This window comes from Mytilus edulis, chromosome 5 (genome assembly GCF_963676685.1).
Source record: "Mytilus edulis chromosome 5, xbMytEdul2.2, whole genome shotgun sequence".
Classification (NCBI taxonomy): Eukaryota; Metazoa; Mollusca; class Bivalvia; order Mytilida; family Mytilidae; genus Mytilus; species Mytilus edulis.
Genome location: NC_092348.1, coordinates 29,421,660 through 29,440,840, shown reverse-complemented (window position 1 = coordinate 29,440,840; position 19,181 = coordinate 29,421,660). Strand labels below are relative to the sequence as shown.

General features: G+C 30.9%; 1 protein-coding gene across 2 annotated transcripts; it reads right to left on the bottom strand.

Annotated features, from left to right (window-relative positions):
• Window positions 1-264: 264 nt before the first annotated feature.
• Window positions 265-19,072, bottom strand: LOC139523398 (upstream stimulatory factor 2-like). Of its 2 annotated transcripts, none has more exons than XM_071317417.1 (9): window positions 18,904-19,072; window positions 11,644-11,705; window positions 10,232-10,339; window positions 8,629-8,723; window positions 7,765-7,924; window positions 7,201-7,233; window positions 6,321-6,461; window positions 5,691-5,797; window positions 265-4,195 (listed from the first exon to the last, which is right to left on the bottom strand). In XM_071317417.1, exons 1-9 carry the CDS (start codon window positions 18,933-18,935, stop codon window positions 3,977-3,979), a joined length of 957 nt encoding a protein of 318 aa, XP_071173518.1. In that variant the 5' UTR covers window positions 18,936-19,072; the 3' UTR covers window positions 265-3,976. The 2 variants fall into 2 exon arrangements, with proteins under 2 accessions (XP_071173518.1, XP_071173519.1); XM_071317418.1 differs by having other exon boundaries at window positions 8,638-8,723; window positions 18,904-19,069.
• Window positions 19,073-19,181: the final 109 nt, after the last annotated feature.

The following is a 19,181-nucleotide window of genomic DNA, read 5'->3' as shown; positions in this document are numbered from 1 at the left end:
TGGGGGTGATCTCATGAACTCCAGAAGGGTAAGCAGATCTTGCTCCACATTTGGCACCCTTCATGTTGCTCATGTTATTACAAATCCAGTAAATAGACTCATTCTGTATGTCACTTTCATGAAAAGGGACAGGATTATAGATACAACGTAAGAAACATTACCGATATCATCTGTGAAATAGTTATTCCATAACGGTTAACCAGACCAACTTGTGATGGCAATAGCAGGGCCAGGTGTCAGAGCTAAAAAGGAACAAGCACGAATATTGTTTAGAATTTTATTCTAGTTTTTAATGTGATAACAACATGATTATAACAAAATACAGTGACATATGACTAATGTTATTAATGACAAAGTAATTAGTAAATATCAAATAATGATAAACTAGGCTGATTTTTCTGCAACATCATATCCAAACTACCATTAATACATCAATATATATTTGCAATTGAATGTCAAATATATGCTACTATCTATTTTGATTTTGAATATTCAGAATCTAGGTTTCCTTGAAAGAACTTTTCTTTGTGAATGGTGAAATCACGGAATGCTGTCAAATCTGTAGTTTTTTCCTTTTTCTTTTTAATTTTGATTGTAAGGCATGGTATAAATACAAATATTAACTTCATATTGTATTTGGCATTTGGTTTTCAGAATGTAGGTGAAACATACAGTTGGTACAAAAAATAAATCACTAAAAAATTGTAATTGATTAGTTTGAATATGACAAGAATTTGCATTTATTTTTTATAAACTCTACATCAAATAAATAATAATGATCAAATCTAGCAAAACCTCTTCAATTCTTCAAGTTCAATGAGACCTGTAATATTCTTATACTTATCATGCTTATGAGACATACAAATATGATAATTCAATGCATTTTATATAGCAATGAATATGATTGTTACAAAAAAATAAATGGTAAATGGTATGACATCAAGCAAACACTATGCAAATGAAATACACAGATCTTTGTTTTGGTCGTACTTTAATTTAATGAAATGTATATGATAGTATTTATAGTTTACATTTTTTAGCATTTATATCTATAACAGATTTGGATGAACTAAAAATACTGTGACAATGAACTGTATCATGTTTTACACAATTTTAGGATTTCATTTCTGAATACGACATTTGACATCTCAAAGATTTGACCATCAAAACTGGTATAGCATTGTTAAAATTTAATTCCTTTAATATCTATGACAATGCTTCCTTTCTTCAGACAATGAAATTTAAATAATTAAAGTATTTAAAAAATCAGCTTTAGATTGTAAACATTTAATTGTTGACCACTTGAAATTTTGAAAATAAAAATCTATATGTGATATACATGCATATGTATTTAAAATGCTCTTTTATCATATTATTTCTTTCCATTATAAAAATATGTAGAGCCTCATGAAAAATATTACAATTCAAAATAAATTTGAAATTTTCATTCAAGCAACAAAATAAACAAACATACTTTTGTTACTAACAAATCAGTATCAGTGTAACTCTGCTCTGCAATTATATATATGGAATTACAGTGAAGAACTTCCTAAAGGGTTGAAAACTATTTTCTTATGGTTATCAATAATAAATGGCTACCATATGTTACATTGTCTACTTCAGTCTTTTACTTCTGATCATACATTGTCGAAAATAATTTTGCATTTTCAAGGTCAGGTACAGGTGAGAATCAACTACCTAAAACATTTTGCTGTGTTCTAATGAAACCATAAGTCAGTATATAATATTATAATCTTTTTACAATGCTCTACTTTTCTATCTACTGTAATCCATGTAAATAAAAAATGTCAAATAAAATATACATCAATATAACACTTGTCATAAAAACTCTTTTATATTTACAATGTTACACATTTACAGATAAGGCCATATTTTACAAACATGATCACATGTAATTTTGCCATTTAAACAAAACACAACATAAAAAGTTACATTTTACATGTATAATTCCAAACTTGATTAAAAGTAAATTCTCAGTTTTCCTGTTGTATGCTTAAATACATAAAAAAAAGTAATGCCAATCTGTTATCAACAAGTTTTGATCCTATATTGTATAGGGGGTTATTTTCGCTGATAGAACAAAATCGCCAAAATAAATTCCGCCAATTTAAAAGAGTACATGCAAAGGTATTGATGAAAGTTTTGAATCCGCCAAAATAATAACTGCCAAAATATTTCGTATACCATGTATACCTATTTCAATGAAAATCGCGAAATTATACACCTGCCATACGGTATTAGGAATTTATAGATTTTCATGCAACATGTGTCATCAGGAAAAATAGACAATACATTCCCAATTGCATAAATAAAACAAACCAGGCGGGTTTTTTATTTAAGAAATTAAATATGTTATCCATTTATCATTATGATATATGATAAGTCATGCAAGTATCAACTTCATGTTTTAACAAGTTAAATTATGAAATCATGGACATGTTCTTTTATCAGTAAGAAAATACATTAGTAGAAAAGTTCTTAAACTTAATCTGATTCCATTTTTGGGGTTCTTATCTTTATAAGTGCTGGGAATATTGTGATTACAGTAAGCAATTCTCGTTTTTTTTTTATATCAAATGTTGAAAACCTGCTTATTTTCTCAAAAGTGATCAGTTGTTCAATTTAGTCAGAAAAATATTTGGTGAAATAAAATATGTATTGTTCAATAAAATTTATTAAAATATTTGAATTATTTTAATGACTCTTTCAAACTTTAATTGTAAAATTATTCAATGTACTGAATGTCTAATTTGGATAATTTGTACTCCTGATAAAATAAAAATATTTTCTCCTCCATTGAATATGTGTCAATAATTTGATTGTATAAAATCATTTTTAAGAGGATGTAAAATGTAAAAAGTAAGGTCACCTGCAATGTCAGAGCTTAGTAAGGAAAAGTTTGAAAAGTGGACACTTTAAAGTTTTAGTAGTTGATACAATTTTTAAAAGACAAATTAAAGCCATTGAAATTGTTTGTGTAATGTCTTTTCGATGGTTTAAACCTGTCTTTTTGAAAAGTTTTATGCACAAAACATTGTTTGAACAAGGCCCCAGAAAGCTTCTACTGGTTCTTGTAAGTTTTGTAATTTTAGAACTTATGTTGTAAAAAGCACAATAAACAAACATTTGTTTCTCTCTCTCTCAAAGCTAATGGTTAAGAATTTAATTAATTTGAAAAGTTACATTAGTGAAGAATGATTTTACATGTTGGTTTTTTTTTTTTATTTTTTTTTTTAACTTTTACTAAATAATATTGCATTTTGTTTCTCAAAAAAATAATTAAATAACCAGAAAACAAGAAATAAGTTATATAAGTACAATGTAATAACATATAAATAATTCAAAACATCTGATATGAATATCTAGACAGCGAGACCTGGCTAAACCGAATCCTGCATAAACTGAAAACCTGTATAAACCAAACATGTTGTTGTGAACCTGATAAAACCGAACATCGTCCAAAACTCCAAAAAATCTTAAGTCCCAAGGAGGTTTGGTTAAAACAGGTTTTACTGTGGTACCTAGTCATGAGATTATAATGTCCCATTTTCTACATACAGTTTTTCCTCTTCTGAAACAGACAGGAATTAGAATCATTCCTCTCAAGAATGCTAATGTCTACAAACATTGCATGAAATTTTGTCCATCAAAGCACTGCATATTCTGCTAAAATGGCCATGCAACATGTAAGCCAGTGAAAAAGAACAATTGAGTTCCACCAACTAATATGATTGTAGAAGAGAACTAATGTCAGTGTATCCCTTTGATTCTGCTCTGGAATTCTGCAACTACTGTGAAAAACCTCCTAAAGGGTTTGAAAACTATTTTCTAATGGTAATCAATAATGAATGGCCACCATATGTTACATTGTCTACTGAAAGGAAGTTCTGACACGCCCCCATTTTTGATTCTTTACAATCAAATGAGATAAAATGAGACATGCTATAATTAGGCACTATGATCCTGTTCCAGAAATGTCTGGTATGATACCATGCTGCTGTAATTGTGTCCGTAAAATTTGATTCTCACTTTTCAGTTCTTCACACTGTTGTCGGAGAAGTTCAAGATCTACTTGTAAACGTTCAGATTCTTTTAAATTTTCAGCCATTCTAGCATTTGATGTTCTTAATTCAGTTATATAATCACAAGCTTTTGATAAAATTCCTCCTTTACTCTGAAATTATAAAGACGCCATAAATAAATTTTCTGTCTGCTGAGTGATATTTTTCTCCAAAAAGTGACAACTGTTTGAAGAAGGCATCAAACAACAAAATTCATCAAAAGGTTTTATTAGCACACATCTCATGACATTTATTTTTTTTTTTTAAATTTGTGGGGTACATTTTGCTTATGTGGACTATTAGTTGGCTTATTGACACTCATACCACATCTTCATACATGTATATCTATCTATGCCTTTTTTTTTCTTATTTTCTTATGTTCATCATGTTGTCAGTTGATCTTTCTAATTATTTACAAATGCAGTTTTGTTTCTTCTTGCATTCTTTTAATAAATCAGAAAATCAAGCAAAAGAAATATAGGACCAATATGTTGGTTTATTATGTTTTACTGTTAATGGATTTCATTTAAGGAGTGAATATCATTTGTCTGTGCAGGGTTTACCAAATCTTAAACATTTCCAAGAGCCTGTAGTGCAGTGAATGTTGTTGGTTCATGTCATTCATATTTGTGTTTTTGTAATTATTTTTGTTATTAATTAGGCAGATAATTTTCTCATATGAATTGTTCACATTTTTCATGTTTAGGCTTTTAATAGCTGACTATAAAGTATGGGTTTTCTCATTGTTAAGGCCAGTACAATTAACTATAATTGCTAACATCCACTTCATTTGAACTTTATAGGTAGATAGTTGTCTCATTGGCAATCATACCATGTTCGTTATTCTTATCTTGAAGCAGTTCTTACTCCATTAAGAATGGCATCAGTCATGTTACTTGAGGTGGTACATAACACTACAGGGAGATAACTCTCTAAAATCAGCTGAACATTTTAACCACATTCTATTATTTAGCTTCTAAATGATCAAAATAGGTGTTTTCCAAACTGGTATATACCCAATGAAATTTTCTTTCAAAGTGTGTGGTTCAAGTTTTTTGAAATTATTATATTTTTGTTCAATATGTTCAATGGTCAAAGTAAATATTTTTTCAAAATTCAATGAAAATTAAACGAGCCAAATAAATTTTAGTGGAGGTGTTTGGTACCACCTTAATACCATTATTCATACTATTTTTCAAGTGACAACAGTGACATGCTGACAAACAAGTGCATTATCGTTGCATCATTAGCCAAACAAAATGTTTTTGTGATTCTAATCAGCATGATCATGCAGTTACCAATATTACATATTTTTTTGTTTGGCCTTATAACATGTATAAACATTCATTTAGTGGATTGTGTAGGAAACAATACAAACAGTGAATTCATTTCAATTAGTCATCAACCAATTTTTGTGATTTTACAACGAGAAGAGAAAGATCATGAAATCAGGTGAAAGAGTGAAGGTTAGGCTGCTTCATAGGATCAGATGATGTATGGACTTTCCCATATTAAAAAAACCTTCTCCTATAACCACAAAAATTGGTAGTGATCAATTAAAATGAACTTATAATAGGTGCAAGATATTTGTAATAATTTTTTGCCTACTTTATTGGTTACCTGCCCTTGTTTTGTATGGTCTGAGGAACAGTCTGGTACTACTTTTGATAACTGAACTATCCAGTTATTTATTTTATCTCTCCTACGTCGTTCAACTGAAATTTAAATATATAGAAAAATTCATGCATATAAAATTATTTAACATCACACATTCTGCACTTATAAGTCAATGTAGGCTTAATGGTCCTTAAAAAATCATAGTGTGAAAAGTTCTTACATTTTTTCATTTGTACCGTTGGTTTGTTTTTGATACACAGATTAGCTTATTTATCAAACATGTAATTTCAGAAAACAAATGGATATGTTTAAATTCCAGTGGCAAATAAGGGAACATTCAGAAAGTGAACTTTTAATGCTATATGGATGTGAATTCTGCTTTCTACTAGACAGACATGCAGAGCAAAGATTTTGAACATACTAGTTCAGAAGGTAATGGTCCCAAGAAAGATATACATGTTACCTTACCAGTACATATTATTTGGGCTCCGAGCCGATCGTTTTTACTATTACCCCTAAAGCTGCTTGCTTAGCTAGAAAAGTCTGTTATATAAGTGAATATATATTTCATTTTTATTGTAGAATGACAAACATCATGTAAAAAGTGCCATCAAAACAAACCTTCATTATGAGTTGCCCTCCTCCTATCATCTCTCCCTGACCTTGCCCCTTCAACTTTAGGTGTGGCAAATCCTGTGCGAGGTGCAATATTTCTCTGTCCTTGGAGAACTTCTTGTGGTGACATCATCACATAAAACTGACCTATCATTGATATTATGTATATAAGATTAAAAGCTAGATCCCAGATGTTATCATTTTATTTTTAAGAAATAAAATTAAAAACTTACAAAAAAGTTTTTATCCTTCTTTGTTATGCATGTCCTGACATTTTAATGATTTACTTTTTGGTTTTGTTTATCATTTTCATTATCATGATTACTAGTTTACATTAAATGTATCTTCAACAGCCAATTATTCTCTATTTATGAAAATATTGTCACTTTAGTCCTGGAGGTCAATTTCCAGGATTTGAGGAACATCTGATGGTTTAATGCATAGATCAGCAAGTATTTTTTTAATATATGCTAATACATAATTTTACTCCTTTTTATAAGAATACTTTCATACCACAAAGATATTTTCTACAGTTGAGTTCAGGAACTAATAATCAAGTCCCAGTTTCATAATAATCAAAGTCAAACGCATCATTTCAGCTCTTAACAAAATGAACTTAATCAAATTAAATTTATAATTTTCAGACTTTTGATGAAGCGAAGGTGTAGAAAATGTTCAGACAAGTCTAGTTATAGCAGGTCTAGGATGCATCTTTATAGAGACCTGTTCATAGTATGTTTTTCTCTTTATGTTAAATTTGTTATCAGCCCTTTTTATTCCTGGATGCTTCATGCTGCAAGCATAAAGATACATGTTCTTTTCTTTTAACAAATGTAGTTCTTAGATTGTACTTTTCATTTTACTACAAATATTTTTTTATTGTTACCTTGGCCAAGAGAACCATCCTGTGCCCATCCTCCTATAAAGATAAATTACACCATATTACAATACTCTCAACATGCTCAATCATAGAAAATTTCAAAAACAATTTCACAAGATTTAAAATACATTTATGAATACATACAAAGTTTCAAAACAAATTATCAAGACATGAGAACCAATATAATAAAGTGTTTCGCTAAGCACAGCTTGATACGACCGCAGAGTTCCATCCCTGAATTGTTGGGGCAAAAATGGACACAATATTCACACTTGATACCGGTTTGAATTTGGATTGTTATTAAATATTTTTGACACATAACAGGTTTCTGGGGGGCAAAAATCAATACCAACCTTTCTTTTGTGGTTATAAACCTTGTGTTTAAATTTCATAGATTTCTATTCACTTATACTAAACAATGAACAACAATGAAGACGATGACGCAAATACAAATATATATACGACCCTTATTTTTTTTTGTGGTTGTATAAAATCCCATTGAAATTCTGTAAAAGAAGAACCTCTAGCGGATGAATATATATTGAGTCCATCAAGAACACAATCTCTCACCTGCAGTAGTGACCTGTCCAGCCATGCCTGCTGTTGAGATGACCTCAGGTTGTGAAGCTTCAACACCTGTCCCGCTGACAGCAGGGAAATATGTAAACTTTGTATCTTGTCCTTCAAGTGTGGGACTTCCTCCATTACTAAATGGACTTTGTATGACTGCCTAATAAAATATAAAAGTTTAGACCTGAATATTTACAATAAAATCATAATATAATCAACAAATTTTTGATAAAGTTTTACAAGCAACACTGAACTTAAAACTAACATGGTATTTCATCATTATAAACATGTTTAGGAGTCTTTAATGAAAGCAATGGCAAAAAGACAGAAAATTGCTGATACATCGTAACTACAAGTATATGAAAAAAAGATTTACTTTTTAATACATAATATACATTTATTCCCCCAGTTGTAAATCATATTATGGAATCATTTTTTGTGTCAAATGTGTCTCCATCTTCTACTTTACCAGGATTTTAACAAGATACAAGAATTTTTATCATGATATTATAATCTTTGAAAGTAATTGTATTTTCAATGTCAGGAACCTAATGTTCCGTGGTTGTCGTTTGTTGGTGTGGTTCATAAGTGTTTCATAAATTGCAACTTTGGTGGAGAGTTGTCTCATTGGCACTCATATGATACCTCATTTTCTTATTTCAATACATGCATCACTGTTTTCCAATCCATGTTCATTTCTATAATGAAATGAAAATTTGTGATTCAAATCAGAACATCATGGCAAGTTAAACTTCAGATAGTTACTGAATTAACAAGATCTTTTCCCCTAAAATTAAAGATAAATTTTGGTTCTCTGAAATGTTGGTAACCTCCTTGTTTTAGGTGTACTGTCCCAATTTTTACCTGAGTTACCTGTGGGAATGCATTACTTGCAACAACTTGTGCTGTCGTCTCATTGCCATCTCCAGCTACCTGTACTACTCTGTAAGTCACTTGACCTGTAAAATACAATTTTTTTTATCATATTGTTATGATATTGTAATTATTATATTTATCTATGTTGGCCTAATTTCTGTTGTGTGGCCTGACAGTTGTTTACAGAATAATGTTATAACTGTGCAGTTTAGAAATCACTGGAACAATAACAGAATGATTGGAACTTTCCATTTGACTTACATAATGATTCCAGAATGATCTTAATAAAAGATGCGTTATTTAAACTTCTACATTTTAATAGAAACTTCCGTTGTAACTTTCTAGGACGTTCCATTTCTAGAGTGTTCTAGAAATTTCCGTGACAACTATATATATACAGACACTAAAGTTAAACTCTCAGACTAAGACATCGATAGACATTAGTATTCACAGCATTTGGATTGACACTTTTATTCTACAAACAACATCATACTGGATTGTGACCTTAGTAGTTTGGATTGACACTTTTATTCTACAAACAGCATCATACTGGATTGTGACCTTAGTAGTTTGGATTGAAACTTTTATTCTACAAACAACATCATACTGGATTGTAACCTTAGTAGTGAACGTAATATTCAGATTGGATTCTGAGAAGATTTCTTGATACAGATATTATATAAAAGATAAAAGATTGGACTCTTATTTTGACAGTTAAGTTGACAGTAATATTTGTGTAATGCTTCTTGTGAACTTTTGCATAATAAATCTTATTAAATTTTATTATTGATTTATGTCTTTTGTTGGCTACAATTTAAAGGTGATTTTCTGGCCGTAACAATATCCTTGAATGACTTCATCTTTCACAAACATGACATAATTTCGTTTCCTCAAGTATTTACATGAAAAAGAAATTCAGCACTGCTTTTTCAGAAACATAATTTCTTTATATACTGAAGTGTAAAACAGGATTTACAATACTAAAACCCTGAGTGGGATATTCAGGATGTTAATGACTGTCCAATTCACTGTCATGTGACTTGTTTGTAATATTGTTTTGTCTCCAAAAATATTTTCAAATATTTTTCAAACTTCATCAAATACAATGTACCAGTAATCACGGTAATGTATACATGGTATATAAAGCAACAAAATAAAAAACACAAAGAAAAAGAAAAAAAACAATAAAAGGATAACATTTAGCATTTGAATTAATCATATAGGAAGGCAGTAACTATTTTCTCTAGATATATTATCAGTCATTTTGGGATTTTAATAAATTAACTTTTTTTAATCATTTGATCATTTGTACGAGATTCAGAAGAAAAAAAAACTCTAAATGGTGCAAAATTGATAGACATTGTTATCTTTTTTACTTTCTTTCAATCAACCCTGTTCATAGTTTTTAAAAGTTTATGATAAATGGTTTTACCTTGAATATTTCACTTTATAAACATACATGTCCTAAATTGAATATGATGTATGTTAAAAGTGTATTATCTAGAATAAGATCATTGACAACCTTCATGAATTATAATCCCTCATGATCAACATGATCAACAATCCCTGTTTTTACTTATTATGCGTTTACCTTGCCCTGTATCAGCCCTAAGCTGATACTGAATATTTGGATCCAGAGCTAGAGCTTGTCCTCCAACTGTTTGTACATTTGCTATTGTTGCATGTTCTTCATGGTCTCCTGAAAACATATAACAATTTAATTATTAAAACAAGAGGCTGTTAGAGTGACAGCAAACCGGATTTATTCATATTTATTCGTGTCCTGGCATTTTTCAATATCACAAGAACCATAACTGATGAACGGTGAAAGTGAAAATCTTCAATATCAGACTTGACCTCCATTTTGTCATCAGTAACAACATATAAAAATTTGAAAAGCTTTGGCTGAATGGTTCATGAGTAAATGCAACAACATGACTGGTAACACAATTTTTTAATCTTTCAAGAACCATAACTCCTGAAGAGGAAAAAGTGAAAATCGCCATTATTGAACTTGACCTCAATTTTGTCATCAGAAACAACATATTTGAATTTAAAAATCTTTGGTTGAACGGTTCGTATGTAAATACATGGACACAACTGGAAACACCATTTTTCAATTTTTCAAGAACCATAACTCCTGAACGGTAAAAGTCAAAATCGTCAATATTGAACTTGACCTCCATTTTGTCATCAGTAACAACATATTAAAATTTTAAAAGCTTTGGTTGAACAGTTCAGGAGTAAACGCACTGAAAGGACTGGAAACGCCATTTTTTAATCTTTCAAGAACCATAACTCCAGAACTGTAAAAGTCAAAATCATCATTATTGAACTTGACTTCCATTTTGATGTCAGTAACAACATATTAAAATTTTAAAAGCTTTGGGTGAACGGTTCATGAGTAAATGCATGGACAACATTTGGCTGCCACCTGCCTGGCCGCCTGACTACCCAGCCGCCCACCATACATCCCTTAATCAATAACCGACATTTTTGTCACAAAAATCCTGTTAAAAAACCATAATATATATGAGAATGATATAGTATATATAAATAATCATCTGCAGTTAGAGGTGAGGGTGTAGATGGCTAAAGATAAGCCTTTATGATTCTTCCTCAACTCATCTTTTTCAGTGACTTAAAATTATTGATGCAAGATGCCTTCCCAAGTTAAAATTCAAGTGACCTTAACTTATTACTTCACATGCATGGTCCTTTTGAATAATATGATCCCTGAATTCACAGGACATATATGAACCAACACAAACATATTTCTTGAAGGTACATTGTACCTCACTAAATGTATAAATGTTAAAGGTAACAAGTATTTCTTAGACTCAAATTTTGGTAGCCCAAATAGAATGTTAATGGCCCAAACAAAATACAACAAGCTGATAATATTTGTTTTTATTTATAAGTTAAGTAAAAGTATTATCATCATATTTCTTGTGTAATTTTGCATGTGTACATGTACACATGTATGTATATAAACATAATTACCTGGGTCATGGTGTGTTAAAGTGACATCATCTGAGTTGTTGGAATCATGATTCTTTTGTTCACTGCAATAAACAAATAAAATTAGAACAATGCTGCATTTTTCTTTATTGTTGTGGTTGTATATAGGAAGCACATTGGAATGAAATACTCAGTACTTGTTAAACCATCATCATCAATGAACACAAGGGAATTATGAACAGATATATCATGTTAAGGAGGGGTATTTGCGAAAAATACCAGTCGAGAGAATGTTAAATTTCACGAGCCGTAAGGCGAGGGAAATTCATTCTCAAGACTGGTATTTTTCGCAAATACCCCTCAATAACATGATATATCTGTTTAATTACACCGAATGTTAATGTACTAAAACGCATTGATGATCGTGACGTTACAAGCGTCCAGTCGAATAGAGTATTTTTTGGCAAATACCACGGCAGAGAGGGTAAAAAAAGGCATATCCTTTTAGCAAATACCCCGGCGGCATTAAAAATGAACGATATTCATTTGATAACAGTAAATTGGTGAAAAATACACTGGCTATTAACCAATCAAAACCCCGGATTCTTACATAAGGTGTAATTACAAAAGATATGGAGAAAAACAATCCATGAATTTGCATAAAGATTATGACACAAAAGCACCAAATATTGAAAATTTCAGGTCTTACAAATATGGGGACAATCAAACATCATTAAATTGCTTGAAATACAAAATGTAACTTGATTGACCGAGTGTTGGTTGCCTAAATGTTCAGTTGGGCAAAATTTCATGAATATTTAGAAGGATGAAATTACTTGAAACTATAGCTAGCTCAAAGCTTTTCATCAGCTGATGTAAAGTCATGGCTTCTTCCAATCTAATATATATATCAACATTAATTTGCGTTGTATAATTCGAAAGTCATACATGTACAGCTACATGTATTTAAAACAGACTAATTGAAAAAAAAAAACAGATTCTAATTAAGACTCATACCACAATTTTGATACATGTATGGATGGAAATTGGAAAGAGGAATATTCAATGAACTGTAAATGGTGCAACTACAATTACGCACAAAGGGAGATAACTCTAATTTTAAATGGAAGTTTTAGAGTTTAAAAAATATTTGGCCTAACATTTTTTTTAGACTCAAATTTTGGTAGCCCAAATAGATTTTAATGACTACAACAAAATACAAGATTTTATTAATTTTATTTATAAGTTAAGTGAAAGTATTATCCTCTGTGGGAGGGTTCTGATTCAAAAAAGAGAATTATACCTATACCTGTACAGAACAAAACAGAACAATGACCAAGTTAACAATGACATCACACATATGTTTGTACTAGATTCATGCACCATGCAAAACTAATGTAATGTTCTGGACAAGTTTGGTTTATAAACAATGTGCACTCACATCACATCTTCCTATATATCTATGTAGATTATTTTGCACTTTATATTAGGCCAACATTAAAAATATCTTTGTTTCCCTTCCCCGACTGAGGTTATCAGGGTAGGGGTAGGTAGGTAGGCAAATTATTTTATTTTATTTCTTGATATAATTTTTCTATATTGAATTTTTACAAAAATCAACAGGTAAGATAAGTCAAGAAAAGTGGGATATATATTCCCTGTATTCAGTGTACACCCAAGTTTTCTGGTGTTAAAAACAGTATACAGGGACCTCCTTTTTCCTATTCATTTTATGGTATGAAATCTACAAAAGCACACATTCTTCATGTGATAACAATGTTTAATGAAAGCAAGTGTTTAATAAGTTAAAAATCAAGCTTATTTCAAGTCTAACATGTCTAATTTGATGCATAACTCACAACAAAACAATTCCTGTGTTCACCAATTCATACCTTGATCATCAATTATGAGATGACAAAAAGATATGTTAATGACTTGGGAATTAAAATTTAATGAATAAAAATTTTCAATAGAAGTGAACATAATTCAGTTATGTTCAGTTACACATGCATGGATAACACCCCAAGGGTGACTGGGGTATAGAAATATGGTCACTTGGTCTTCTCCCGACCGGCAGTAAAACGCTAGCCGAAGTGGGGCGTCCGTTTGGATGTGCGGGATTTATCAAGTTCGCAGTCACGTCCGGTCAGAAGGGGGATGTTAAATCTGATGCCTCGTGTAAAGAGAGTGCCACGCTCTTTGCACGTTAAGAACCCTTGCAACAACTCTTTGAGGGGTCCGTAGGTGGCCTGTTGCAAGGCAAAATTTCTGTCCCTATCCAATATACCCACAATTTCCAGTGGCAGTCCAAATTCCCCCGACCATCATCCCAGATGGCCTCTATCGTATTCACCTACCTATTGTATTATTTGTGAACTTGTTCTCGTCCTGAATATGCATGAAATATTTGCCACTGGACGTTAAGCAACCAACAATCAATCAATCAATCAATCAACATGCATGGATCATGCAGCTTGGTCAATTAATTCCTAAACAAAGATTTGTATGTTTTTTCGAGTTCTAGAAAAAACAAGGCTTCACTTATTCATGTTTTGTTGTTCCTAGAATACTTTTGAGTATTTACAAATTCAACTTGTGTAAGTTATAACGTAAAACGTGCCCTTTTGTAAATTTCATGCCAAAAAATGGAAAATAAAAACACATTTTAACTGGTCTTGTTTACACCAGAAATCAAGGAGGTTCCCTGAAAGCAGGGAAATCATGTATCCAACATTTTCTGACTTGTGCCCAACCTGGTCGAAGTCGAAGACAAAGTACTACTAAGTAGATTGATTTCAAAGCACAATTCAGACCATTTTTACTCAAAGATTTTATCCTTTAAACAGGAAAAGAGGTAAAAGACAAAGCCAATCAAGGTGCACTCAGTGGGTTGAAAGATGCTTAAGATTTTATTTTCAAATATCACCCTTGCACACAACCATGACAACACAAATCGTGTGGCAAGGCATTATGTTTGTTTTCCTCGATTCCGAATCATATTGACGCTTCAATGCAAAAATGCCTTGATTTAAAACGCTTGTTGACTACAGCATCGGAAAGGTATGACCAAAAAACCAATGCACGTTTACTACAGCATCAGAAAGATATCACCAAAAACCAACATAGCAACAACAAAAAATATGTACAAGAATGGCCAATAAAAATTTTCGAGTCACTGCGATTTTACTGGGTCAGTTGGGGGAGGGGAAACAAACAATATTTTATTTTTGGCCTTAATATCAGAGTATTTATTTCATCAATAAGGATGTTCAGAATACTGTGCTCACTGCACTGTTTTGACTTTTGTGTATCTTGAAAAAACAAAATGTAGACAAAATCAGGAAAATTGAAAACTATCAAGGCAATCACATATTGGTTTTGGATTTTTTTATACTCCCAAAAAGTGTGGAAATCACTTTAATATCAATTCACAAAGTGTACAATATTCAATGCAAGGTACAACTTACACAAACATACATGTATGTAAGATATCAAAATATTTAGATAATTCTTAACATCTGCTTTCATTGTATAACACCTTTTGTAGGACTTTATTTAGAAATTTTTGATTTCTGAAGAGCAAAAATTCCCTTTAAACAATAATGTCCATTTATTAGTCTACTGTACATGTTCTATTACAAATTAATAGAAAATGGGGATTTTGTGGTTAATCCAGACAGCAGCCCGTTTTATAGATTTTCATATAATCAATGTTCTTTTTCCTTATACTTGTATTCTCTATACACAGTCAGGGGACTTACTGATGTAAGTGATTTTTAAATCACTTATTTGAGTAGCAAATTTGAAGTTTTGTCTCAAATTTTGATTTTGTAATTTTAACAAAATTTCAAACACATAGGTTTAAATAATATCTTTTCATTAGTAAAATTGAAAAAAAATGTATTTTTTGCTTCTTTTAAGTAGCAAGGTTTATGCCTTTAATGCTATCATTTAGCTGCAAATTCTATTTTAGTTGAAAAAATGCTGTAATAATGGCTTTACATAATGAACTGATACTTTCTTGTCAGATTTTTCCCAGCAGTGGTAGTATTTTTCCTGTAAAGTTCAAGGTTTCATCTTTCAGATTATGTAATAAAATTCTACTGTTCACGATAAAATTATTTCACTGTTCGAGGGTGTTGAAATTAGTGGGGGTTATTAAAATAATGATACTTAAAGAAGTGATTTTTGGGAAGGAAATTGAGGTATGATACTTAAACAAGTGATTTTTATGTCATTATCCTAGATTCAGTACAAGGTCATCACCTGAAATGACCTGGTCATCCTGGACAACACAGATGTTGGTTCTGATAAGTTTAGAAACATAATTAGTCCCTGGATCATTAGTATTCTATATTTAAAGCTACAGTAAAATTAAATCACTTCTAGTGATTATTTTGTACTACTTAAATAGGTGATTATTGAAGAAAGACAACTCTTAATTCCAACCTAAATGAAAATAATGCTACTTGAATCAGTGAATTAGAAAATCACTCATTTAAGTAAAGTCCCCTGACTGATACATGTATGCCCCTTGTGGTCTCTTAATTGGAAATAAAATATATCTTATCTTATTCAACATTTTATTAAGCATATTGGTTATATTGATTGATTGATTGTTCGTTGCTTAACGTCCAGTGGCAAATATTTCATGCATATTCAGGACGAGAACAATATATTGGTTATATATTACTCGCTTGTTAGTACCATAACATGTTAGCAAAATGGTTGTTAAGAGTGTATTACAAATGTATTTACAAAAGTTCTAGCCAACCAGTGCCACATACATGTAGTTGTATGCTAAGTACCAAATTGTCCAATAATAGCTAGAGTAAAATGGGAAAGGCTGTTTATTTTTTTTTTAATAAAATTTTATGAAATTTATATTTTGTATTGAAACAACAAACTGAATTCATAATCTTAAAATTTGATATCTTACCTTTTCATATTAACTAATCATTACATAAGCAATGAATATAGTCATTGATAGTACAAAAGGAATAACAATTTGAGAGTAAGTGTTTTATAAATAATATATGAATGTCATGCATGTCATGATGAATCAGAATGTTGGAAAATTTTCATTTTTTTTTTTATAGATTTAAAATATAATTGACTCACAGGTTTATAGGGTAAAACACTTTAATCTTTATTCTACATTAATACAAGGTCAGTTAACAAGGATGCACAATATTGTAAGGGAAAATTTAGCCGGTTCAGATGGTTGAAGAAGAAAAAAAATAAAAAAAAGGATACATGTCAACTCGTACTTTCGGCAACTCGTACTCAGCCAACTCGTACTTTCGGCAACTCGTACTTCTACCAACTCGTACTTCTACTAAGTCGTACCCAATATTTTTTTAGCATTATAATATAAGTTTTCTACGTTTATATCAGTAGATATGGATATTTTAACTCCCTGAAGTATCCCAGTGCACCCTGAGGTAGATCCATAGAATATGAAAAGGATATTTTTTACTGAACATTGCGTTGAACATGTCTTAGTTTTTTCGTGTTAGTAGAAAATATTTTTAACATTATAATGCTTCATATTTTATTATTCACCTACTGATTTATCTACTGATAGGATTTGTATCTGAAAAAAAATCCTCAAGTGTCAAGGTGTGCTCGATCCTTAGAATATTTGAAGAGATTTTTTACTGAATATTGCGATAAACACGTTGTTTGTTGATGTGTTAACACTTTGTTTTTGTTTTTTTTTTTTAAATAAGTATGGCAGTCAGTTCGTTTTCCGTTTGAATTGTTTTACTGGTCATTATAGCTGACTATGAGGTATGGGTGGGTTTTGCTCATGGCTGAAGGCTGTACGATTACCTATAGTTGTTCATTTCTGTGTCATTTTGGTCTCTAGTGAAGAGTTGTCTCATAAGCAATCAGACGAGATCTTCAAAAAAAAAGGACTTTGTGGCAAATAAATCAAGATTTTTATAGAAAATCCACAGCCTTTAAACACAAACCTTAATACACAAATTATTTATTGCAGTTCGCGTGCCGGTGATTAATTGATTGATGATTGCTTCACACCTGAAGTATGTCGATTACCAGTTAATCGGCCCTTAGTCACACACGAAGCGTGCCATTAATTATTTAACCGTTATCAAAACAACTTCACACCTGATCTAATCTTTCTGCATGTACGTATTTTAAAATGTATATTTCATCACAATACTACTATCATTTATATACGTATTGACCTCAATTATGATAAAAGTTAAAATAAAAATTAAGCCAATATTTAGAAGAATTACGAGAGGCGTATTAAAAAAAACCACTAGTATCACTATTATTTACACACACATTGTAAGACATTTTTACAAGGCTTTGTTGCTATTAATAATAGTAATAAGGGTCCTACAAATACAGCTTTTTGAAATATATACTCTTATTGGCCCCAAACATGGACCAAATAACAGGATTAGTGGAAAATATTATTGAGATACACAATTTATATATCGTCTTGCATACATTACAACGTGGACGAACCATGATTGCAATTGAAGATGATCATACATTTCACCATAGTTTATATATTTTTTCTCTAAGCTTGGTTTTTACAACGTTTAAGCCATGCATTTTCTTTTCGGTGAGGATGGTGATTGTTTAAGTATAACTCAACGGCCTTTGATGATCATAGTGCCGCACTTATACCGATTTTTTGTTTTCATTTACTTCTCTCTGTTTATTCTACTTTTAACAAATCCATTCTATTTTTGTAGGTATGTTATCCACTAATGACCACTGATTAGCATATGTGTACTCATAATTATTTTAATGTGCATATCAAATAAATTGCCGTGCAAACAATTTCAAACAATCAATTCTAAGGAATACTAATGATTATAACGATTAGCATTTTATAAGCTTATTTAAAACAATTATGATTGAGTTTTATTAACAATGAAAGTTGTTTTTTTATTTGTATTTTGCTATATAATGATATACGAAAGAAAGTTACAATAACTATGCATAACTTGATAAATAATATCAAATAAAACATGGTTACGAGTTGGCAAAAATAGGGTACGAGTTGGTTGAGTACGACTTGCCGAAAGTACGAGTTGTCGTGTACCCTAAAAAAAAAGTTACAACTGCACTTAATAATCAGTCAATTGCTTTACCGATCTTTATTTTCAATTTAACTTTAATATATAATTTTAAATGCAAAATTTAGACAGAAGTACACAAAATTTTTACTTCAGTGTCGCATTACAAAATTGTCATGCAAGCAATCATTGGTCTTTTTCGTGCACTTTAGTTGAAATTCCGAATAATTGAACCGACCTTGCTTCCAGTGCTTGATCTAGCATATCCATGTGACTTTTTGACGATCGTTTGAATTTGCCAGGAATATAGCAAAAGTTGATCACGGGGCCAAACAACAGGTCATGTGAGATGCGAATTGAACATGTGACAAAAATGGCCGTTCTTGCTGAAAAAGTGTGCGGAGAAATACGTCTAAGAGTGCTTTATTCACCGTAGGTAAATTGCTTTTAGTTTTCTTTATTGTTATGAATTAAGTTTCTAAATTGCTAATTTATGTTAAAACAAAGGTGATATAT